This window comes from Chenopodium album, chromosome 3 (genome assembly GCF_948465745.1).
Source record: "Chenopodium album chromosome 3, dcCheAlbu1.1, whole genome shotgun sequence".
In the NCBI taxonomy this organism is placed as follows: domain Eukaryota; kingdom Viridiplantae; phylum Streptophyta; class Magnoliopsida; order Caryophyllales; family Amaranthaceae; genus Chenopodium; species Chenopodium album.
Window position 1 is genome coordinate 66,018,501 of NC_137836.1, and position 25,039 is coordinate 66,043,539.

Genomic DNA, 25,039 nt, shown 5'->3' on the forward strand with positions numbered 1-25,039 from the left:
AATGACAAACTTTGTCAATCAAAGAGATAAACTAGAAATTATATTGGCGCTTTGTGTTGGAAATAGGTAGTCAAGGAAAAATAGGGAAGGCGACATACAAGAGTTTTTCTATGAGAACTATCGCGCCCGATAGGGCGGGCTTTGCCCGACCGGGCGGCGGACTCGAGTTTTTGATGAGCCCGATCGGGCGGCTTCGCCCGATGGCTCGCCCGGGATGGGGATTTCAGATCGCCCGATCAGGCGCCACACAACGTCTGGAAAAGCTCGATCTCACGCCCGATCGGGCGACAGCTCGCCCGATCGGGCCCGCCTTTTTCCTAGGTCGGTTTGCTTTGCGTGTTTCCTTTTTTCGGGACTCATATAAATACGAGTCTTACCTTTTCATGAGATCATTCACTTTTCTATCCGAAAACACAAACCTACCTTTTGAGATCTGAACAGTTCTTGAGCAATTCCACTCTTCGAGTTCGGGTGCACGGATTACGGAGAGAGTTGCATAAAACTTGGGGGGCGTGCGTCACTAGGAAACTTGTACCGGTGGTGGCGTATTTCGCTTCTAAGGCAGCGGATTTTGTTCCACGGCACGACTGTGAGTTTGGGATCTTCAATCTAGGAAAGTTCTAATCTTTTTGTTTGTTATTGATTTCAACAGTTATTTTTCCAACAATTTAGAAGCGAAATATAATTTGATTTATTCTGTTGATATCATGACTAGCAATTCTCAAACTCGTCTATACCTAGATCTGTCTAAGGTTGAGTCTCTTGATGGAATTAATTATAAGAGATGTTCACAAAGGATGTTGATTGCTTTTGAACAAGTAGAGATTGATTATGTTTTGTTTAAGGATGCTCCAAAACCCATTGAGCAAACCAATACCAAGATTGAAATTCCTAGTATTCCTGCTCCTGGGAATAAAGAATCTAGTTCTAGTCAAAGGATCACTACTATTATTGCTAATGAATCTGAAATCAAGAAATTTGATCGTGATAATAAATTCGTTAGAGGTCATCTTTTGAACAGCATGAAAAACAACATATTTGATTTGTATGTTAATATGAAATCTTCTAAAGAGATGTAGGAGTCTTTAGAGAAGAAATATGGTGCTGATGATGCTGGGAAAAAGAAGTACGTGACTGGAAATTGGTTGAATTTCAAACTGGTTGATACAAAGCCTATTATGGACCAAGTCCATGTGTATTAAAATTATGTTGCTGAAATTCTTGCTCAGGGTATGAAGATGTGTGAAATCCTTCAGGCTAATGTTTTGATTGAAAAATTACCTGATTCCTAGTCTGATTATAGAAATCACCTCAAGCATAAAAAGAGGGATCTAACCCTAGAAGAACTTGTGAGCCACATGAAGATTGAGGAAGCCAACAGGCTTAAGGATGTTTCCTCTAAGCCTAAGAATGTGTTAGCAATCAAAGCTAACCTTGTTGAATCTGGTGCTGACTCTAACAAGAAAACAAGTGATAATCGTGCCAAGAACGGGAGCTCTGAGAAGAAGGGAAATCTCCAAGCTAAGGGCAAGATTGGGAAGAAAGTGATTGTCAAATGTTGGTCGTGTGGTGAAGTGGGGCACTTTGCTTCTCAATGCAAAAACAAGAAGAAGAAAAATCTAAAATCGAGTGGAGGATTCAAGGGTCATGCTCATCTGGTTGAGAATGAGGATGAGGATGTCATTGCTGCAGTTGTTTCTGAAGTCAACCTGGTTGAGAACAAAAGTGAATGGATCGTGGACACTGGCGCATCTAAGCACTTCTGTGCTAACAAGGACCTGTTTGTCAGTATGGAAGATGCAAAGGAAGGTGAACAAGTCTACATGGGAAATTCAAGCAGCTCTAAGGTACTTGGAAAGGGCAAAGTGGTTATGAAGCTGACTATAGGGAAGACCTTGGCTCTCCACAATGTGTTGTATGTTCCTTCTCCTTCGTAGAAATTTAATTTCTGGTGCTTTGTTGAACAAAGTAGGAATTAAGTTAGTTTTTGATGCTAATAAACTTGTGTTAACCCGTAATGGGGAGTATGTTGGAAAGGGTTACCTTAGTGGGGGCCTATTTGTTCTTGAGATTGTAACTGTTCCTTCAATGAATAAGATTTCTACTTCTGTTTATATTGTTGAGTCCTTTGATTTATGGCATAGTAGGTTGGGTCATGTTGGTGCAACTAAATTGAAACAAATGAAAAGTTTAAATTTGCTCCCAAATATGTCATTAGATGGATTTGAAAAATGTGAAGTGTGTGCGGAGTCTAAATTTGTGAAGAAACCCTACAAATCTGTCACGAAGAGAGAGACCACACCACTTGAGCTAATTCATTCAGATTTAGCAGACTTTAAGAACTTGGAAAGTAGAGGCGGGAAACGCTACTATATCACCTTCGTCGATGATTATTCTAGATATAGCAAGGTGTATCTTTTAAGGACGAAGGATGAAGTTGAGTCCAAGTTTCTTGTGTATAAGGCAGAGGTAGAAAATCAATTGGAACGGAAAATAAAGAGAGTTCGCTCAGATAGGGGTGGAGAGTATGGCTCCGGTTTCCTCAAGGACTTATGTGAAAGTGAGGAATCATTCACGAAGTATCGGCCCCGTATACTCCGCAGCAAAATGGTGTGGCAGAGAGGAAAAATATGACCTTGAAGGAAATGATGAATGCAATGCTCCTAAGTTCCGGGTTGCCAGACAATTTGTGGGGTGAAGCGGTTCTATCAGCTAATTATGTACAGAACAGAGTAACTCACAAGAAGTTAGATAAGACTCCATATGAAATATGGAAGGGTTATGCTCCAAACTTTAATCACATGAAAGTGTGGGGGTGTCTAGCTAAGGTGGGCTATCCATCGTTCAAGCGCTCAACTATAGGTTCTAGGACCTATGATACAGTATTCATTGGCTACGCTGAGAATAGTGTCGCATACAGGTTTATGAGTCTGGAAGATCGCTCTATATCTGAATCTCGTGATGCAGAGTTCTTTGAACAGGTATTTCCTTTGAAGAAAATCTTAGTTTCTAACGATGTTTCTTCAGTTTCTTCATCTGCAGAGCCAGAAGATACTTCCCCTAGGATTGAAAGTGAGATTCAACCTAGGAGAAGTAAAAGGCAAAGAGTAGAGACAAGCTTTGGACCTGATTTCCTAACAGCCTTTATAGCAGAGTGCGGAAATCTAGGTGAGTTCGAAGATGATCTAGATGAGATCATGCTGTGTCTACAGGTTGTGGATGAAGATCTAAAATCGTTTGAAGAAGCTATGGGTTCAGTAGATGCAACATTCTGGAAGGAAGCTGTAAACAGTGAGCTTGACTCAATCATGTCAAATGGAACCTGGGAGCTTGTGGACCTACCAAAAAGGAGCAGAGCTATTGGGTGCAAGTGGATTTTCAAGAGAAAGATGAGAACCAACGGCACCGTGGAAAGGTTCAAAGCTAGATTGGTGATAAGAGGATTCACTCAAAAATTTGGCCTTGATTATTTTTATACTTATTCTCCGGTGACTAAAGTTGCTACTATTCGTGTTTTGTTTGCCTTAGCATCATCTTACAACTTGATTGTGCATCAAATGGATGTTAAGACAGCTTTCCTGAATGGCGATTTGGAGGAGGAGATCTACATGGAGCAACCTCCGGGTTTTGTAGTTCCTGGGATGGAGAATAAGGTGTGCAGACTAAAAAAATCCTTGTATGGCTTGAAACAAGCTCCGAAGCAATGGTATGAAAAATTTCATAAAACTATTCTTAGTTTTGGTTTTTTTGTCAATGGTAGTGATGCATGTGTGTACTCTAAGATGTTTGGTGCGCAATGTGTGATATTATGCCTGTATGTTGACGACATGCTCCTGTTTGGCACAAACATGTATGTCATAAATGAAACTAAGAAATATTTAAATTCAAAGTTTGAGATGAAGGATTTGGGAGAGGTAGATGTGATCCTTGGTGTTAAAGTTACTAAAACCAAGAAAGGGTATTTTCTGTCTCAGTCTCATTATGTGGAGAAAATTCTGAAGAACTTTAATTGTTTTGATTTGCCTTCATTGAGAACTCCTTTTGATCCTTCTGGAACTTTGGTGAAAAATGTGGGGGACGGTGTATCTCAAACTGAATATGCTAAGGTGCTTGGTAGTCTGATGTTTTTGATGAATTGCACTCGCCCTGATACTGCTTTTGCTGTTAGTAGACTTAGTCGCTATACTCATTGTCCTAGTGAGCAACATTAGGTTGCTTTGAGGCGTGTGCTCAGATATCTATGTGGAACCATGTCTTGGGGATTGAATTTTGTTGGTCATCCTTTGGTTCTTGTAGGGTATTGTGATGCAAATTGGGTAACGGATAGTGATGAAACAAGCTCTACAAGTGGCTATGTGTTTACTCTTATTGGGGGTGCAGTTTCATGGAAGTCTGGTAAGCAGACGTGCATAGCTAGATTAACTATGGAAGCAGAGTTCATCGCATTGGATCTTGCTACACAAGAGGCATGTTGGTTGAGAAATTTGCTTATTGATATTCCTTTGTGGGGGAATCCGTCACCACCTGTCTCTATGCATTGTGATTCACAAGCCGCTATATGTGTTGCTAAAAATAGCGTTTACAACGGTAAGAAAAGGCACATAAGAGTCAGACACGAGTATGTGAGGCAGTTTATTGTGAATGGGGTTATTTCTTTGGACTATGTTCGAACAGAGAAAAACCTGGCAGACCCTTTTACTAAGGGATTGAGTCGTAGACTAGTGGTGGAGTCATCAACTGGTATGGATTTAGGACCTTTGTTGTAATGACTTGGAATGGTAGTTATTCTAGCTATGTGACATGATACATTGGTTTTAATAAATCAGGAACCTGTTTTGGTTATTTTGTTTCATTGGAATGAATCATGTGGATTTGTTATATGTGTATCATGTGTTTGAATCTATTACTCTATAAGAGTGGTAAGTTTTACCAGTTAGATTCTGCTAGGATGAGTTTATCTCTTAATGTCATTAGTCCAGTTGTTTTCTGAGCAGGGATAGATGGAGGTTCTTAAGAGAGTTAAGGCCTTTGTCCCAGTAGCTTTTAAAACAGGATAGATAATGACACCGAAAGTTGAAGGGTTGAACTTATGTTCTTAATGTTCTAGTTCCATTGCATGTAATTCTTTGGTTTACAAGGTGCTTAAACATGTTTAAGCCTGCAGGGAAAGACCTTTGAATTTGCTGGGAACGTGTGTGAGTAACACATAGGATGAACACCTACGTGAGTACGAGAGGTGGCCTCTCTCAAGGGAAGACTGGAGTATTGTTTTCCTGAAGTACTCATGAGAGCCAAAGTGTTGGCCAAGATTGACGGAGTTGCTTAAGCTCTAAAGTCAAGGTATGTGCGTTCAAGGTCCCTTCCTCGCTCCTAGGAGTTCAAATCTTAGGATACTCACTAGGGAAGTGTTGAAAACCTTGTGCACTAATGTGTTAGTTCAAACCTTTGGATACTAGCATTTAAGTACTAAGACTTTCATTTACTGTTCAGATTTCATGTTGAAGATCCGCTCGCATTAGTGGGGGATTGTTGGAAATAGGTAATGCAAACGGATGACTCGCGTCCAATCGGGCGGCTCTCGCCCGATCAGGCGGAGGTGGTCAAGGAAAAATAGGGAACTCTCGCGCCCGATCAGGCGGGCTTCGCCCGACCGGGCAACGGACCAGAGTTTTTCTACGAGAACTCTCGCGCCCAATTGGGCGGGCTTCGCCCGACCAAGCGGCGGACTCGAGTTTTTGACGAGCCCGATCGGGCAGCTTCGCCCGATGGCTCGCCCGGGATAGGGACTTCATATCGCCCGACCGGGCGATGTCCGCCCGATCGGACGCGACACTACGTCTGGAAAAGCTTGATCTCGCGCCGGATCGGGCGGCAGCTCGCCCGATCGGGCCCGCCTTTTTCCTAGGTCGGTTTGCTTTGCGTGTTTCCTTTTTCCGGGACTCATATAAATACGAGTCTTACCTTTTCATGAGATCATTCCCTTTTCTAGCCGAAAACACAAACCTACCTTTTGAGATCTGAACAGTTCTTGAGAAATTCCACTCTTCTAGTTCGGGTGCACGGATTACGGAAAGAGTTGCGTTAAACTTGGGGGGCGTGCGTCACTAGGAAACTTGTACCGGTGGTGGCGTATTTCGCTTCTAAGGCAGTGGATTTTGTTCCACGGCGCGACTGTGAGTTTGGGATCTTCAATCCAGGAAAGTTCTAATCTTTTTGTTTGTTATTGATTTCAACAGTTATTTTTCCAATACTTTGGATGAGTACAAAATTAATCATGCACACATATAGAAGCAAAAGAGAGAACCTAAGACACCCTTTGTTATATGCTCCGTAGAGCGTTAACCGAGTTCTTTTAGTTTAAAACAGAAAGCAGTGACATTTTGGCATTAATTCCATATGGTGGCACATAAGATTCCTGTTGTCTATAACAACCGGTCACTTTTATTAACAATTTTTTTTTTAGGGCGCTACCCCTATTCCTACGTGTGTTCGCCCCTGCCCACAATAACAATCCATTATTCACTTTGTAGATAGGAATCCTACGGAGTATATAACTTTAGTTCCTCTACATAAGGGTTTGTAGGTAAGGTGAGTAAGGGCCTGTTCTGATTTACTGAACTGAAATGAACTGAACTGAATTGAATTGAAATGAATTATTTATGAGAGGATAAAATTAGGAACTGAACTGAACTGGTTGCAACTGAACTGAACTAAAATTAATCTGAAGAGAACATGCCTTAAGGCAAACTTGATGAGAGTTTCATAAAGTCTTTCTAAATTCTTAGAGAGTCCTCTAGAGAAAATCCTCACCTTAAGAGAAAGATTGATTTTCGAGTGTCATAAAGTAGAGAAAACAAAACAAAAAAAACTACTCTAGTTATTGTCATGTCTATTTAAACTTTAAGATTAGAGTGTCGTAATATTTTCAAATTTAGTAAAAATTTCTCCTAAAAGGGAATGTTATGTATTTGAACCTTATATCTCAAATGAGTTATTTGTCTGTTTAAAAGCTTCATCATAAACACAATATAGATTCTTTAATTAGAGACTTCGATCAAACGTAAAAAACGAATTAGATCTATGTTGTGCCTAATCTACGGAAAACAAGATTAAGGTTAACTACTTTAGTTAAACCGGAAACTCAAAACACCATAGATTCCATTGTAAACTAATCTCATGTATTAGTCAAAACTCTCTAACTAAATAGTTATTCCATAGCATGGTGGGCTATTAGCCATTAATTAAGAACAAATGATCATCAATCTTGTAAAGCTTTATTTTTAACTAATATTATATTTTGTTGATTTAACTGGCATTCTAAAGATACTTAAGATAGTTATTGGCATAAGCTAATAAGGTATCAAAAGGTTTGTTATAAATACCAACGAAAAGCTCAAAAAAAAAAAAAAAAAAGACAAAGAAAAGTGTTAAGTGTCTTCTAGCTAGGAAGACATGTATTAGTGGTTCATAATCCCTCATATGATCGCTCGTTACAGCCTCTGCCTTATGCAGTCGTGCATGCTTTTGTTATGTGTAGGCATGGGTTAATGCCTAGCAATCGTAATGTGGTGGCATTTTCAATAAGTAGGAAAAATCATACTTATGTATTAGTTGTCTGTAGATAACATCATATACATATAACATGACTGCAACCTTCAGACTATAATCAATATATATATATAAAACCCGAAAACTCATAAATCTTACTGCAGTAATATACAATACATTATCATTATAAAGCCAACGATGTTAGTATAATACAAGGTCCTGAACTCCATAAAATGATGAAAATACAAGAGGTATTAACAATCCATGAGAGCACCTTAGTCATCACGAATATGAACTGAAAGCATACTGTTATTCTCTTTACTTGGTAGACCTTCCACAAAAGAAACAAGTTAGTACTACATGGTGGTGTCCCCTTGAGAAAGGTAGGTACGCCGTCTCAGATTAGACTCCGGTGTAGGTTGCTGCAGAAAGATCTTTGTAGGATCATTTGGATCAACATACCTGCAGACATATAATTCTAGTTTAGTAAAAACTACCTTAAGGTCGACTATTATCTCGAAGACTCAAAACATTAAAAAGATACTTACGCATGTCTCATCATTTCATCCACAGGAGTTTGTGCTGCACGTAGAGGATCAATACGAGGCTCAGGGGCAGGTGCAACGTGCTGATTGTAGCGCCTTACGGAATTGATCAAGTTAAAGAACAATGGGACAAAGGTACCACAGCCGCCCTCCTTGAACAAAATCTTGAATGAGTGGGTTGAGTATAAAGCCCTGTTCTCATTTTCAGGTATAACCTGTGCGTTAGAAGTGTCAGAAAACAAGGACTGTTCAAACTCTAAAAAGTGTGATAATTGTGCAAATTTTTGAAAACTCACTGGTTCCACATGTCCGGAAATGTTGTTGCAATGAAATATTGGTTGGTTGAATTTCTCACTATGAACATGCAACTGCAGAAAGGCAAGATAGATCACCACAGTGTTAAGCCATCAAAATACAGAATACAAAATACCCAAAAAACAAAATAGTAATACATATACGTATGTGACTTCCACTTCAGATGAAGCTTTTCATTAAAAATAGTTGAATTCTTCTTCAATTCCAAAATAAATAAATAAATAAAATGCTACACTATTAGCATAAGACAGTTTCTGTTGGCAAGAAAGAAACACTTGGCACCAGAAAATCGCTAGAAACAACTCTAAATCAATAGAGAATGGTAGGGAAGGACGAAAAAAGGTTTAAAATTGGAATGACAAAGACACAAAATAAAACGATAAACAATTGCTGAGCACATAATAAAAAGTAGTTAATGGATTAGCTTTTTTGGATCAACTAGAAAGGAAAAATACAACACATAACTATGCACTAGGGGAAAGTTCGTATACCAGAGGCATATCAAATGCATAAAAATTCCCAACAGGCTTGCTTGCAACAAATACCATGCGCACATTTGACAAGTAGATAGTCCCCTTAGCTTTCACTTTTCCGCTCCTAGAAACCAGTAAAACACAAGTGAGACAGACAATAGTGCATAATGGATAATATTAATCAACTTGAAGACAAGGTAATAATTGCAGAACTAAAAGAGACAGCAATTTTAAAGCTGCAGAACTTCTCCCTAAAGCTATAATCTTTATTTATCAACTAGTTCAGCAAATCCTATTTAAGTAATTCAACTCAACTTCAAAATATAATTCCATCTACATCTTAGTCTTCCTTTTGTGCATGTACAAAGAAGATTTTGGTAAAAAAATGATACTCCCACCATCTAAAAGTAATTGTCACGTTTCTATAACTTTAAAGTTCAAGGATTTAACATGATTTAAAAAAAAAAAAAAAAAAAAAAAAATCTTGTAACAGCTGTGTCTTCCATTCATCACTCATTCCAGACGGAGATGTCATTTATAAAGCAAAAAAGATGCATTAAAATTTTGATAATATTTCTAGCCAAAAGGATACATTTTTTATATAATTGATGAGGTCCTTATATAGCCATATAGTAGCAGTGCAGCACACATGAAAGCCATAACCATACACACCTTAACATTTCCAAAAACAAAATTTAAAGGCAGAAATATAAGATCAAATTTAATTTTTAATCTCGTGACGGTACTAGGAAACAACGTATAGCAACTAAATTACACAAACACCTGGTCATGAACCTGCCCACATGCAATATGGAGTGCCTCAATATTTGGCTCTACCAATTATTCGTTGGTGCTGAATGTAATACATATTTACAAATTTATTAGTCACTTAAACCACTATTAATTAATGGCACATTGTATTACTGCAGCGCATCTTCCAGAATTGTGAAGAAAAAAAAAATTGCTAGTGGAGCTAACACCTCAAGAAACTTGCATGAGGCACATTACAGGATACAACTCATGATCAAGCATCGTGGTTTGGTTACTAGTAGGATTCCAGCAGTCAAAGTATTAACCTAAAATCTTTGTAGTTTGTACAATGCTAACAATGATACAAGACCACAAAGTCTTTGAAGGAAATTTATAACAAACCCCAACACTCTACTATATACTTAGCTAACAATAAGTTCTTGTGAAGGATACATCCTAAAAGGCTAAAACATAAAAGTTTGAATAATGGCACATTCCGATCTACTACTAATAAAAAAAATTGATCATATTAAAAGTGAGTTCATCAAATATTAGCGGTACTTAAAGGACTTAGAAATACATGATATTTTACACTGCTCTTGCAAACAACCACTGCCAAGTTCAAGCTTCACTCGTATGTGCAATTTCTTATCGATCATGACTAAAAGCATTTCTTTCATCTCTCAAAGTCCTACCTCAAAAGAACATTCACATTGACTTTGTTCATATCCAACAAATGTAGGTAAAGAGAATTTTGAAATTCCAAGAGCATATTCACACTACCCTTCATGAATTTTGTTCATAGATGGCAACCGTAGGGAAAGAAAATTTATAAAATCTAATTCACTAACAACTTATATAAACAACCGAGGTAACTACATGTTCAGAATCGTCCCCAAAATCATAGTCGAAAGCTTAAGTGATTTCGACTAACACTTCATCTTATCCCTTATGCTCTCATATACTATCACCTTCATTATTCTTCAAAGATTCTCTCTCATTATCTCCCATAAACTTGCTTGTATCAAATTTACAGCGGTTCACTATGTAACACATTAAAGCAAAAGTATAGTTAAATGTTGCTTCTGGTATTTTCAAAATACTTGCTTTAATTACTCAATTCTCTTCTTGTCCTCTATAATCCAAATTTGATGCTCCACCCCAAATTTTTTTTTTTTTTTAAAAGCAATTTATAAGCTCGAATTTTCTTTAAACAATAACATATCTGCAATTATAAAACCAACCAAAAATCCAATTCAATAACACAAAAAAAAAAAAAAAAAAAAAAAAAAAAAAAAAAAAAAAAAAAAAAAAAACTCATAATTAAGAAGAAATTAAGCAAAAATTGAAATATAAAAAAATAAATGCACAATTCGACACCACAAACACAACAATTCGTATCAATTAACCAATTCCTAATCTTAAAATACACAAATCACCCGTTCAATTAAACAAATTAACCCTTAAATTCAAATTCAAATTCATCAGAATACCAAAAAAAAAAAATAAAAAATAAAAAATAAAAAATAAAAAAAAAAAACATTATAAAACAGAAATTAAAGAAGGAGAAGTTCTAACCCAGGGATTTTATCGATCTCAAATTCAACACCATCTCTAGCCAAGACGAACAATTCGGCATAAAAAGGGACAGGCATACCATTAGGAAACAATTGAGGATTTTGAGCCATGTTTAATTTCTCTTCAATTTTTTGGATTAGTATGAAATTCTCTCTTGTTTTCAGATTATGATCTGAAAAATTAACACTCTGGGTGTTTCTTGTAAGGGGTATTCCACCAGCTTCTCGACAGATCAATTTACCTCTTTTTGATTTAGCTTTGTTTTGTGAGATGTATTTATATACTTGCGTGTACGTGTGTGCGCATCATCGAATGTACTAGTACTAGTAGGTGTCAAATCAAAACTAATTTGACCGACCTAATTTGAAAATCCGAGATAAATCTCTCCTTGTATACAATAATTTAAGAGGACTCAACTTTAAAATTGACTCGATCTCATCGAACTCGACCCTATCTAAATTGGCATCTCTAGATACTATCCTAATGAAAATAAAGTTTATGTGTTCCTAAAAACGTCTATATGCTACGTATACTCCTCATTTCACCACATCACTTACTCGACTTCTTATTATGCCACGTCATCCACTCGATACCTCAATATGCCACATCATCAACAGAACCAACAATACTCAATGTTGTCTCAACTGTTTTGGGTGTTTTTGTCCCTCGGGAGAGTTACAGCTTTAAGACTGGTCCGGCTTGAATTGTACCTACAAAAACAACGGAGATTCCGAGTGGTAGGAGCTTTGCCTTTGAAGACCAAGTTAGAACTTGAATGAAAAGAAAAGATGCGGAAATTTAGGTAGGATCTTCTCGGATTCCGAGATCAAGTGTTCTCTGATGAGAGAGAAAATGGATTTAATAAATGATTGAATGTGTCCCCAAAATGGGGAAATATCTCCCTATTTATTGGGTCACTCTGACCTAGGTTTTGTTGGTTGCGCCGCAATTACGGCTTTCTCGGGAATTGGGCCTTGAAGGGCGTAATTCTTCTGATCCATCTGAGGCTGTCATGTGTCAGCTTGTGAGTGGCCTTAGATGACCTGTCCAGACCTGACACGTGGACCTCTTGGTCCACATGTGTAGGGTATTTTTACCCTAAACACTTGTTCCTCACAAGGGCGACGTGGCGGGCCACGTGACGCCTGTGACACGCGTCCCCCTGTGAGTGGTGAACAGTAATAACGGCTATTAACCTTCTGGGGTATGACGGGGATGCCCCAATTTTACCCCACTATAAATAGGGTTTTACCCCCCCCTTCTCTCCCCTCATTTACAATGTTTGATAAGTTTTCTAGAAAGAGAAAGTGAGATTTTAGTGAGAGATACTCTGATCCCGCCTGCATTAGATCTTTCAAGATTTCCGCGTGGTTACTTACTACACCTGGTCACCGTCTATTGCAGTTTTCAGAAAGTTTAAAGCTAAAGTAAGGTAACCGCCCGTACCCTCTTTCAGCTTTTTTCTTCTTTTTCCTCTGTATACATTCTTGTTCCGTCTGTATACATATTCTTTAAAAATAAAAATGGACTCTCAATCCACACACTCGGCACTGCCTAGGACATTCAGCCGGTCTCTCGATACGGCTGAATCTAGAACATGGGGTGCCTTTTCTTGACTGTCGGAACTGTTGTGCTCATCCCCGAATTCCTCCTTCTTTGTGTCTGTGTAGGACACAATGGAAAGAGTTAAACAAACGGCTATTAAGCTGAGAAGCCGGCGCGCTAGGAAAGTGCCCGCAGACGAGGTTATTCCGGATGGGGAACAGGAGGAGTCGGAGGGGCAAAGTGGTTTCAATGATGGGGCTCCCTTTTCCCCAAGTAGTTCAAGTGTAAGGGGGGTAGGCGGTGAAGAGGTCGTCTCCTCTCACGGGTCAGGTGAAGAGTCATGGGTGACGAGGCCGCCATAAGATCGAGGGTAGAGGCATTTGGCTCCAATCAAGACGATTTTGCGGCTGACTACCAACAGTTGGCTAAAGCTTCAACGTTCCCTGATCCCAAAAAGACTAGGATACTGCTGGGTGATATTGCCTTGTTATAGAGTGGCTTTGAGTCTTTCAAGGAGAAGTACCCCTTTGGAAAGGGGTGGATAATTGAGGTCCTGCCTAGGGATGCGGTAATGGCCAGGGACAATGGAATAGAAAATGCTGACAATTACTTCGTCTGCTACGAGGCGGTTATTTCAGCCGGCCTCCAATTCCCTCTTCATAAGGGAATTAGAAAAATTCTCAAGGGGTACGACGTAGGCGTCTGGCAGCTCACCCTAAACTCGTGGGTCAATATTCTGAGCTACATCGCCGCCTACAAGTTTCAGGATTTGGAGCCTAGCTTTTCTGTCTTTTCTCACATGCATTACATGAGCAAAGCCCCAGGCGGTCATGGGGCGTGATATACTCTTACCACACTTCCCCAATATTTAATGTCTTTGGATAAAGTGTCCAAATGGACCGGCTAGAAGGAGAAATTTATTTGTTCTCCTCCACAAGGTTGAGTCACAACCGGACCTGCGCCGGTATAATAGAGAACCAGTTCTTCTAGGCAGGAAGTGTACCCTCCCCCGCCTCTCTCCCAAAGCTTACGAACAAATAATGGAGCCGGGATTTTTTGAGACCACGATTGAGCCCTTAGGGGATGGGACTCACATAGTCGTGCCAAAGAACTGGATCCCTGTAGACACCAATTTGTGTCTCCCCAAAACCAAATTCGGTGATGAGTACCTTTCACGTCGAATCATAATCGAATGAAGTGAAAGTGTGGAAAGTCTAGTGTTGCGGATAGTTTTAATTTCTTTTCTTTTCTCTCTGTTTTTGAAAACTTATTTTAAGAAAACAGCCAATCCAGTTTGGTTTCTCCAGGATATGGGTCCAATAATAGTGTAGTTGGATGGGTCTTGCCAAGAGCTTTCCAACGATATATTATAAGCCCAATTCCGATAAATATTGAGGAAATTATGGCCAATTTACTAAACTGGACCCGTTTTGAGCCTTATATGCGGCCCAATGATCTAAGGGAGGGCCTAATATGATTTATCATTCCTAATGCAATTAGGAATGGTTTTAGTTTTCTAGATTCTTCTAGAAGGTTCTTTTCATTCCTAATTCAATTAGCATTGATAAATTGACTTTTATTGACTTTTCAGAGTTTTAATCAAAATCAAATAGCATTATCGAGGAAATTATACGATTTTATCCTCCAGTACGGCAAACTTATCTGATTTTCGAAAACGCATTAAAAACATGCTTGGCGCCTGACCCAGGCATTGGTGCCTGGAACCAGGAACCAGGAACCAGGCCTGGCGCCTAGTTACAGGCCTGGCGCCTAGTTACAAGCCTGACGCTAGCCATTGGCGCCTAGCGCTAGTGTTGGTGCCTAGTGCCAGTTAGCCAGGGTTTGCGCCAGCTCTATTTTTCGTGCGTCAGACTCTGTTTTGATATTTTATCTTTTTTGCTGATTTTCTCTATAAATAACGTATTAAAAATTCCGTTTTCATTCACCAATTATCACCAATTCTCATCATTCACGAGTTCTCATCTACAATCAGTTTTAATTAGCATTCGCCTATAATCATTCATTCATTCATCTTTCTTTCTTTCTCTAAACTTTGTTTTTACATACAAAATTCCGCATTCGCAAGATCTAGAAACACCTAGCCATACTTGAAGTTGCCTTCGCTCTAGACGTGAAAGGTTTAGTTTCTGAGGGTTTGGTCCCTAATCTCTATTTCAATTATTTAATTTAATTGTTTTGATTATTATTTTCCTTGAAGTTACTAACGTGTGTATTTTGTTATTAGAAAGAGATACGAGGCATCAAATTAAGTACTTTAATGGTTTTAATTGATATTATGATGTAGAAATCATGTTTATATTGTTATTATGATATTCCTAGTATCATGTCTAGGGTAATTTTAATATTAAATATGATTGTTGCGATGCTTCCTATGTTCTTCCTAATATTTATGATTGTTAGTATCATGTTAGGGTTAAAGCTTTGATTTTTATTGCTTAGTGACATGCTAGGGTTTGTTATTAATCTTGTTAGTATCATACCTAGGATCTTGCTATTATTATGCTTTAATATTAACATGAACATGATTTTTATTATAATTTTTATAATTTATGATGATTATGAATAATATTATTATTATTATTCGTGTTTATTCTAATGATTGATTATTTATTATGTTGCTTGATATTATTTTTATTGCTTGATCACACCTTTTATTCATGTTTAAAGGGAATTCGTACTTGTAATCATGCTTAATAAGATAATTAATAATCTTGTTAGGGTTAATTTGATTATAATTCAAGTGATTGCCAATAATAGTTTTATTTGTGCGTTATATTCAACCAACATAGATTAAACTGGTTTAGGGTTAATCCTATTGATTGCATGTTAATTAAAAAGCGCACATGACTACCATCAGAATAAAGTAGAGGCCTATTATTAGGGCAGGTTCAATTTCTTTTAGGTTGGATTTGTACCATCATCCCCGAACCCTTATTTGGTTCTAGACCTTATGGAGTTGACGATCTCTTGGATCGTTAAGGGGTGTAGCCTTCATCCTATGAACGGTTTACAAGTTCCTAAAACTTGTTGGCGACTCTTTTGCTCTATTTTCTTCCCTTTTGGACGCCACCGTACTTTAGTGTATGATCACAGTGGGGTTCAAGCTAGGGGTTTAACGCTTGAAATTATTTCCTACAGTTTTTGGCGACTCCACTGGGGAGGATTTCTATTTTAATTCCTGAATTTGTTTCGGCAATGATTTAGAATGAGTGGATGAGACTCGAAAAGTTCTAAGTATTTCATGTGCGTAATTTTGATTAACATTATTGTCATATGCATAAAAAAGATCTCATTGGAAAGACCATTGATATGTCTATTTTATATAGTGTTTTATCCCCGTCCCTTGGTCGTTATTAGTAGTGTTTTTGGATCTTTCGGGCCACTTTTATTACTAATTTGTGTGTTCTAGTATTTTTGTAGTTTTAGTTGTATTTTACAGAAAATTACACTCTTGGAGCATTTTCCCGGGCTTTATGGATCGACTACGGAAGCTAGAAGGACACGACCACTTTTGGAGCCCAGGATCGGTGAGAGCCGGTGATTAAGGGCTCGGTAATTGGGATCACGAGGTATTTGGACCAAGTATTCAAGACCCGAGAGGAAATCCGGATTGGGCCGAGAAATCTAGCCCAATCGAAGTCCAAGCCTCGAAGAAGAAGACCGGGCCCGATCGGGCGGATGCGCGCAAAGGCACCCTTAAGGAAGAAGCGCGCCCGATCGGGTGAGCGTAGGCTCGATCGGGCGCGGCATGCCAGCAGTGGGCGTTGTAAAAAGCCGGGCCCGATCGGGCGGCCCTTCGCCCGATCGGGCGCGTGTTTACTTAGTAGCTGATTAGTTTAGTTCTAATTCTTGTTTTTAGGAGAGGTTTAAATACGATTTGTACGGAATTTTTAGTTACCTTTTTCTTAGACTTTCTCTCTCTACTTATTATTTTTCTCTCTCTTAAATTCTCACTAAACTTTTGTTCTTAATACTTCCTTTAATTCCAGATTTATTTTTGGTACAATTTCTTCCCTTTTTAATTTCAGCTATTTTAATTGTTTTCTTGATTATGCTTTTAATTATTTACTTGATTGGCTTAGTTATGATGATTAGTGAGTAGTTCCATTCTAGGGTTTATGGGGATCCATAATTAATATGAAGGGATAGTTTGTTATTATTGATTATTGATATTGCATGATAATTTCCTATTGAATTGTTTTAATTCTTTGCAATTAGATTATGAATCGAGCAGATGTAATTTGATTGTGATTGTTTAGCAATATTGAATTGATGAATCGAGCAGATGTTGATTTAATATTAAAGGCTGTTTTTAATAGGAACTTAGGTCTAGTAAATTGCGAGAGCCTGTTAGATCTATGTTGATTAATAAATTGCGAGAGCCTGTTAATCATGTTATCTGTGCATTGTTAATTATTAATTACTTTGTTCTATCCTGGAATATTAATTATTAGTGAACCTGTGACCCTAGGTTTCCTTATTATTGATTCTTTTCTCCCTAAACTTATTCTTCGTAGTATAGAATTCATACCTAAAAATATTGGTTACTTAGATAATTTAGATTATAGTAATTAATTAGAATTAAAAAGACCTGTTTCCCTGTGGAGTTCAACCCTACTTCCCTATCTACCTTAGTTAGTGATTTAGGTAATTATTTTTTATTAGGGGATACGACTTTACCTTGTCAACCATCCGTAATGAGTTAAAAACATAGGATTTTACACGTAGGAAATTTGAGAAATATCTTTCACAACTAGGACCGTAATAACACCGCGCGAAACTGGAAAATTTTATCGAGCACAGAAAGCTGCTGAGGCATGTGGGAAGTAGCGTCAGGAGCCAGAGCTTGGCGCTAGAATTTTAGCCGTAGCGCCAGACGCCTAAAACACTGGCTCATTACAATCGGTTCAAAAGCAAGCACTTTAACGACAATATTTCTAAATATGGATTGTCACGCATTCTTATTAAACGACAAAGTTTTCCAAAAATTGGATTGTCATCCCCAACGGACAATATTTCCAAAAATGGATTTTCGTGCATCTTCTTCAACGGCAATTTGTCCAGGATATGGGTCTAATAATAGTGTATTTGGATGGGGCTTGCCAAGAGCTTTCCAACGATATATTATAAGCCCAATTCCGATGAATATTGAGGAAATTATGGCCAATTTACTAAACTGGGCCCGTTTTGAGCCTTATATGCGGCCCAATGATCTAAGGGAGGGCCTAATATGATTTATCATTCCTAATGCAATTAGGAATGATTTTAGTCATCTAGATTCTTCTAGAAGGTTCTTTTCATTCCTAATTCAATTAGCATTGATAAATTGACTTTTGCTGACTTTTCAGAGTTTTAATCAAAATCAAATAGCATTTTCGAGGAAATTATATGATTTTATCCTACAGTACGACAAACTTATCTGGTTTTCGAAAACGCGTTAAAAACAAGCTTGGAGCCTAACCCCAGGCATTGGCGCCTGGAACCAAGACTGGCACCAGCCATTGGTGCTTGGCGCTAGTGTTGGTGCCTAGCGCCAGTTAGCCAGAGTTTGCGCCAGCTCTGTTTTTCGTGCGTCAGACTCTGTTTTGATATTTTATCTTTTTTGCTGATTTTCTCTATAAATAACGTATTAAAAACTCCATTTTCATTCACCAATTATCACCAATTCTCATCATTCACGAGTTCTCATCTACAATCAGTTTTAATTAGCATTCGCCTATAATCATTCGTTCATTCATCTTACTTTCTTTCTCTAAACTTTGTTTTTACATACAAAATTCCGCATTCGCAAGATCTAGAAACACATAGCCATATTCGAAGTTGCCTTCGCTCTAGACGTGAAAGGTTTAGTTTTTGAGGGTTTGGTCCCTAATCTCTATTTCAATTATTTAATTTAACTATTTTGATTATTATTTTCCTTGAAGTTACTAACGTGTGTATTTTGTTATTAGAAAGAGGTACGAGGCATCAAAGTAAGTACTTTAATGGTTTTAATTGATATTATGATGTAGAAATCATGTTTATATTGTTATTATGATATTCCTAGTATCATGTTTAGGGTAATTTTAATATTAAATATGATTGTTGCGATGCTTCCTATGTTCTTCCTAATATTTATGATTGTTAGTATCATGTTAGGGTTAAAACTTTGATTTTTATTGCTTAGTGACATGCTAGGGTTTGCTATTAATCTTGTTAGTATCATGCCTAGGATCTTGCTATTATTATGCTTTAATATTAACATGAACATGATTTTTATTATAATTGTTATAATTTATGATGATTATGAATATTATTATTATTATTTTTATGATGATTATTATTATTCATGTTTATTCTAATGATTGATTATTTATTATGTTGCTTGATATTATTTTTATTGCTTGATCACACCTTTTATGCATGTTTAAAGGGAATTCGTACTTGTAATCATGCTTAATAAGATAATTAATAATCTTGTTAGGGTTAATTTGATTATAATTCAAGTGACCGCCAATAATAGTTTTATTTGTGCATTATATTCAACCAACATAGATTAAACAGGTTTAGGGTTAATCCTATTGATTGCATGTTAATTAAAAAGCGCACATGAATACGATCAGAATAAAGTAGAGGCCTATTATTAGGGCGGGTTCAATCTCTTTTAGGTTGGATTTGTACCATCATCCCCGAACCCTTATTTGGTTCTAGACCTTATGGAGTTGACGATCTCTTGGATCGTTAAGGGGTGTAACCTTTATCCTATGAACGGTTTACAAGTTCCTAAAACTTGTAAGCGACTCTTTTGCTCTATCTTCTTCCCTTTTGGACGCCACCTTACTTTAGTGTATGATCATAGTGGGGTTCAAGCTAGGGGTTTAACGCTTGAAATTATTTCCTACAATACCCCCATCTGTATTTTTTCAAGGATGAGGGATTCCTGTTCGCCTGCGGACTTAGCACGATGTTCACCAAGGGTAGGTAGACCCACTATACATCCGGCAAATTGTCGTCTCTGCTTATTGTAGACACCCAAATGTGTCTCCCCAAAACCAAACCCAGTGATGAATATCTTTCACGTCATTTGATTATCTAACAAAGCAAAAGTGTGAAAAGTCTAGCGATGAGGATGTTTTTAATTAAAATATCTCTTCTTTCTGTTTTTTAAAATATTTCTTTTTTTACCTTATTTTTGAAAAACGTTCATTCCAGTTTAGTTTGGCCCATGATAAGGGTCCAATAATGGTAGAGTTGGATGAGGTTTGAAAAGACCTTTCCAACGATATATTATAAGCCCAATTCCAATGAATAATGAGGAAGTTATGGCCAAAATACTAAACTAGGCTCGGTTTGGTTTTTATATGCGGCCCAATGATCTAGAGGAGGGCCTATTATTAATTATCATTCTTAAAGCTATTAGGATTGATTATAGTCTTCTAGAATACTCTACAAGGTTCTTGTAAATCCTAATGGAGTTAGGATTGATAATTATGTAGAGTTTGAAATTGAATAAAACTACTCCTTTTTAGAATCCTTGTTTTGTACGAAGTGGAATATATTCAGATTTTATTTTTGTGCCTCATAATATTTATCCAAATTTTATATGGTTGGATAGATATTGAAATTGTCTTTCCAATGATATATTATAATATTAAATCCGAGTTATAATGAAAAAGATATGAATGGAATATGAAACTCTATCCAAAACTGACACCCTTCCACTATTTCGGCCATATCTTTTTATTCACATAAAATTTTAATCTGATTTTAATTGAATTAGAAAGTAGACTTCAAGATATTTCCAACGACATATTATACGCCTTATTTGGACTTTTGAATCAAAAGATATGATAAAAACAAAAAACGCGTGAAACTGATTATTAGCGCCTGATGACAAGCATTAGCGCTTGGCGCTAATGACCAGCGTCTGGCGCTAATCGTGTTTTATTCTCGTTGAAACTCTGATTCGTTTTATTATCCATCCGACTGATTTTCTCTATAAATAGCCTCTTAAAATTCTGTTTTCAATCATCAATTATCATCAATTCTTCTCACCAATTCTCATCAAGAATCTCTTAATTACTCTCTCTTTCTCTCTTTTTTCTAAACTAGCCTTTTGCATACAAAATTCCGCATTCACATGATCTAGACACACCTAGCCAAGTTCGAAGTTGCCTTTGCCCTAGACGTGAAAGGTTTTAATTTCTGAGGGTTTGGTCCCAAATCTAGTCTAAACTTTCCAAATCTCTATTTCAATTATTTAATTTAATTCTTTGATTTTGTATTTTCCTTGAAGTTACTAACGTGTGTATTTTGTTAATAGAAAGAGATATGAGGAATCCAAGTAAGTGCTTTAATTGATTTAGTGATTTTATGGTTCTTAGAAATCATGTCTAAGTTGTTATTATGATTCCTAGTGTCATGTTAGGGTGTTTCAATCTTCTTAGTATCATGTTTAGGGTAAAGAATAAGTTCCTTAAATCAAGTATCATTATTGTGATGCTTCCTATTTTTTTCCTAATATTTTTGTTAGTATCATGTTAGGGCTATATATTTGATCTTTGATGTTTAGTGACATGCTAGGGTTTGTTATTAATCTTGTTAGTATCATGCCTATGATCTTGCTATTATTATTATGCTTTAACATGATTATGATAAATATGATTATTTTATGACGATGATTATAATTATTATGATTATTGTTATTATGATTTATTATGTTGCTTATATTTATTGTTATTGCTTGATCACACCTTTTATGCATGTTTAAAGGGAATTGGTACTTGTAATCACGCTTAATAATATAATTAATAATCTTGTTTAGGGTTAATATGATTATAATTCAAGTGATCGCCAATAATAGTTTTATTTATGCATTAATATTCAACCAACATAGATAAACAGGTTTAGGGTAATCCTATTGATTGTATGTTAGTCAGAAAGCGCACATGAATACGATCAGAATAAAGTAGAGGCCTATTATTAGGGCAGGTTCAACCTCTTTTAGGGTTGATTTGTACCTTCATCCCCGAACTACCATTTATGGTTCCAGACCTATTGGAGTTGACGATCTCATAATCGTTAAGGGGTGTAACCTTCACCTCGTGAACGGTTTACAAGTTTCTAAAACTTGTTGGAGACTCTTTTGCTCTATCTTCTTCCCTTTTGGACGCCACCGTACTTTAGTGTATGATCACAGTGGGGTTCAAGCTAGGGGTAATGCTTGAAATATTCCCTATAATTATATACTTCAATTCCTTTAATTGCTTTGTCTAACAGTTTGTTTGCTCCTTGCAGAAGAAGCGCTGAAAATGGAGGACCCGGAGAAGACTCCGGCTAAGTCTGCTGCCCTGCTGCGTAAGGAATAGTTGCAAGCCAAGAAGGCAGTAGCCGAGGCCAAGGAGGCTAAGAAGGGCGGGGTAAGGTCACTAGACCTGTTTTTACTTTTGCTTTTTCTCCAACATTTTTCTTGCTGTAATCTTATTGTCTCTTTTCTCTGCAGAGTATTAGCAAAACTATGCCCCACTCAATCTTAAAATTGATCAAGAGGCCTGGTGAGGAGTTGGAAAAGACTCCCGCTACTAAGGCTGCCAGGAAGAATCCTTCCCAGTCAACCTCTTCTGCCAACCAGGATCGTCCTACGACGGGGGGCAAAACTCCTGCTGCTATGAAGACTCTGAGTTAAAAATCATAGCGCTCAAAGAATGCGCCGGATGCCTCTACGGCATCGAAGGGTTGCCAACCACCCAATGTTGCAGCCGGTGCGGCAAAGACTGGGGAGGGTGATTCCCCAAAACCCCATACTCAAACCTAAGGTAAGAATCGGATTGAACTTCCTTGGCCGCTTGACTTTATGCGAGTCAAGACTAAGGTTGACCCTTTTGGAGGTTTAGTTAGCAGCCGGCAACGAATGAATGCCAACTATGCTACATCCCTCTCACCAAGTACTTCTTATGGTGCAGATGTTACATCTGACGCGCCAAGCGAATGGTGAGGACCCTCACCTGGTCTAAGAAGAATTCCGTGCATGATTTGCAGGTAGTGGACTTTGACCAGATAATGGGCCAGTTGGCGGAGGTAAGTCGATCTTAGCTTAACACTATGCTTTCTATTTTTATTTTATTAAGTGTAAGCATCGTTTGAAGTGCGCCTATGTTAAATCATGTTTGAATATGCTTGGCACTCATAGGAAGTGGGAATTGACATAATACGATTAGGGACAAGGAAAGTAGGGAGCCGCCAACAAGTTTTTAAGGAACTTGTAAACCGTTCACGGATCATAAAAGACAACCACGAATAAAGGGACAACGAAAGGCAACAACGATTGACCCGTGAAGGTTACACCCCATTCATAATCCATGAGATTACTAACTTCATATGGTTCGGAACCACGAAAGGAGGATCAGGGATGATGGTACGAAGTGAGTCATGGAGTCACATTCGCCTGTATTGGCCTCTACTCGATTCTTATAGTGAAAATTGATTCCTGCAAACTATTATTTAGGCGTGATTTCAATTACATATTCCCTTTAAACATGAAAAATGGTGATCATAAAAAATAATAGAATAACATCAATGTTGGAAGATATTTAACAATAATTCTAACAATACAAAATCGTTAGAAAAATAATAGAAATAAAAGGAACATAATTCTTACTTTGATTCTGTTTGTTTGCAACTACAAAACAATAAACGAGTTAGTAACTTCAAGGAAATAATAATTAAACAATAATTAAATTAAATTAAATAGAATTGATTTAGGGCCAAACCCTCAAACATTCTACCTTTCACGCCTTGGATTAAGGACAGAACCACGAGTAAAGTATGGACTCCTGGGAGTGCTTGAAGAAGGAATTTTGAAAGAATAAGGGTAGGCTAGTGTTTAGGCTAGAGCATAGAAGAGAGAAAAAACTAGAGAATTAATTATTGCCCCGTACATAAGAAATGAGGAGGTATTTATAGAAAAAAATGTGCTGAGGGAACGCACGGAACCCTAAAATGATAAAAACCCTAAAAAAAGTATCCCGCGACACGGAAAAGTGTACCGTGACTCGAGAAATCCCACCGTCACAGGGGAAACATTCAAGTGACACGGTGCACATTTTGTATGATGCGGGAAATATTTAGTGAACGGGGGAGGAAACGCGTTAAGGGTTTACGCGGAAAGGACACGGAAATTCCCTTGTCACAGCAGGTTTCTCATGTCACGGGGAACCCCACCGTCAGATGGGAAATTTTCCCGTGACACGGTGGACTGTTGCCGTGACGCGGGAATTTTTAGTCCGCTTTTCCGTCTAAATTAATTTTTAACTCTAATTTCGTTCAGCATTTTAAGTGTCGATTGATAATTTCGGGCCATTTTCTGATTTTATTATTATTTGGGCTAAAATAAATAAAAATTTTGGGCCAAAATAAATAATAAAATAGTAAAATAAAAAATAAAAAAAGGTTTGGGCTAAAAGTAAATAATAAGTTTGGGCTGAAATAAAAACTATGCTTTGACCAAACATCAAGACTAATCCATGGACTATTCAAAAATACGAATTTAATTAAATACGATTTTTTAAGCACTCTCGGGATTAAATACTGAACCCGACCAATAGTGACAGTGAAAGTTTGTTCATCATCGGGTTTGGTTTTGGGGAGACATTTTTAGATGTCTACATTAAGTATTGAACTTTTCGACTGACCCCCTCTTTTTTAGGTGATGCTGAGAGTGGACGAGTTACGGGGCCCCTTCAGGCGGAAGCAAGAAGAGATAAATGATGCCAAAACGAGGGCCACTTAAAATCTCAACTCAGCTGAATATGCTAACTATATGTGCGAATTAAAGATTAAAGCAGTAGAGTTGAAACAGGAGGAGTTGATCCGGAATCTGACGACTGCTAACGATACTGCCAACAATCGGGCCAATGACCTTGAGCAACAACTTTAAAATTCTCAATCTGATCTCAAGGCATTGGAGGGGGTTGATCGGGAGAACACAAAACTCCGAGCAGACGTTACTCGGTTGGGGGTGGAGCTGGTCAACCTGAGGAACCAACATCGAGATGAGATTGCCAAAGAGCAAAGCCACCTGGTGGAGGAAAATGAGCGAGACAATGAGGCCCGCCTGAAGATTGCTTGGTGTCTCCTCTACCCAGTCGTAGACTTTGAAGTCTACAAACTTAGGTATGACTACGCCACTGCGGTGTATGGTGCCCAAGTGCTGGGAGAGGCAGCTCCGCCTCCATTCAAAACCTAGGCAATTGAGCTGGGATATGAAGTCTTAGATGATGAAGGGGA

General features: G+C 37.7%; 2 protein-coding genes across 2 annotated transcripts in view; one reads left to right on the plus strand and one right to left on the minus strand.

Moving 5' to 3' along the window:
- LOC145625227 (F-box/LRR-repeat protein At4g14103-like) overlaps positions 1 to 25,039 on the plus strand; it is a 179,754-nt gene that overhangs the window by 121,117 nt on the left and 33,598 nt on the right. The gene's annotated exons all lie outside the window — the stretch shown is intronic.
- LOC145614896 (UPF0664 stress-induced protein C29B12.11c-like) lies at positions 7,704 to 11,481 on the minus strand. Its single transcript, XM_081669969.1, has 5 exons — positions 11,210 to 11,481; positions 8,900 to 9,005; positions 8,390 to 8,461; positions 8,097 to 8,308; positions 7,704 to 8,010 (listed from the first exon to the last, which is right to left on the minus strand). Exons 1-5 carry the CDS (start codon positions 11,317 to 11,319, stop codon positions 7,905 to 7,907), a joined length of 606 nt encoding a protein of 201 aa, XP_081526095.1. The 5' UTR covers positions 11,320 to 11,481; the 3' UTR covers positions 7,704 to 7,904.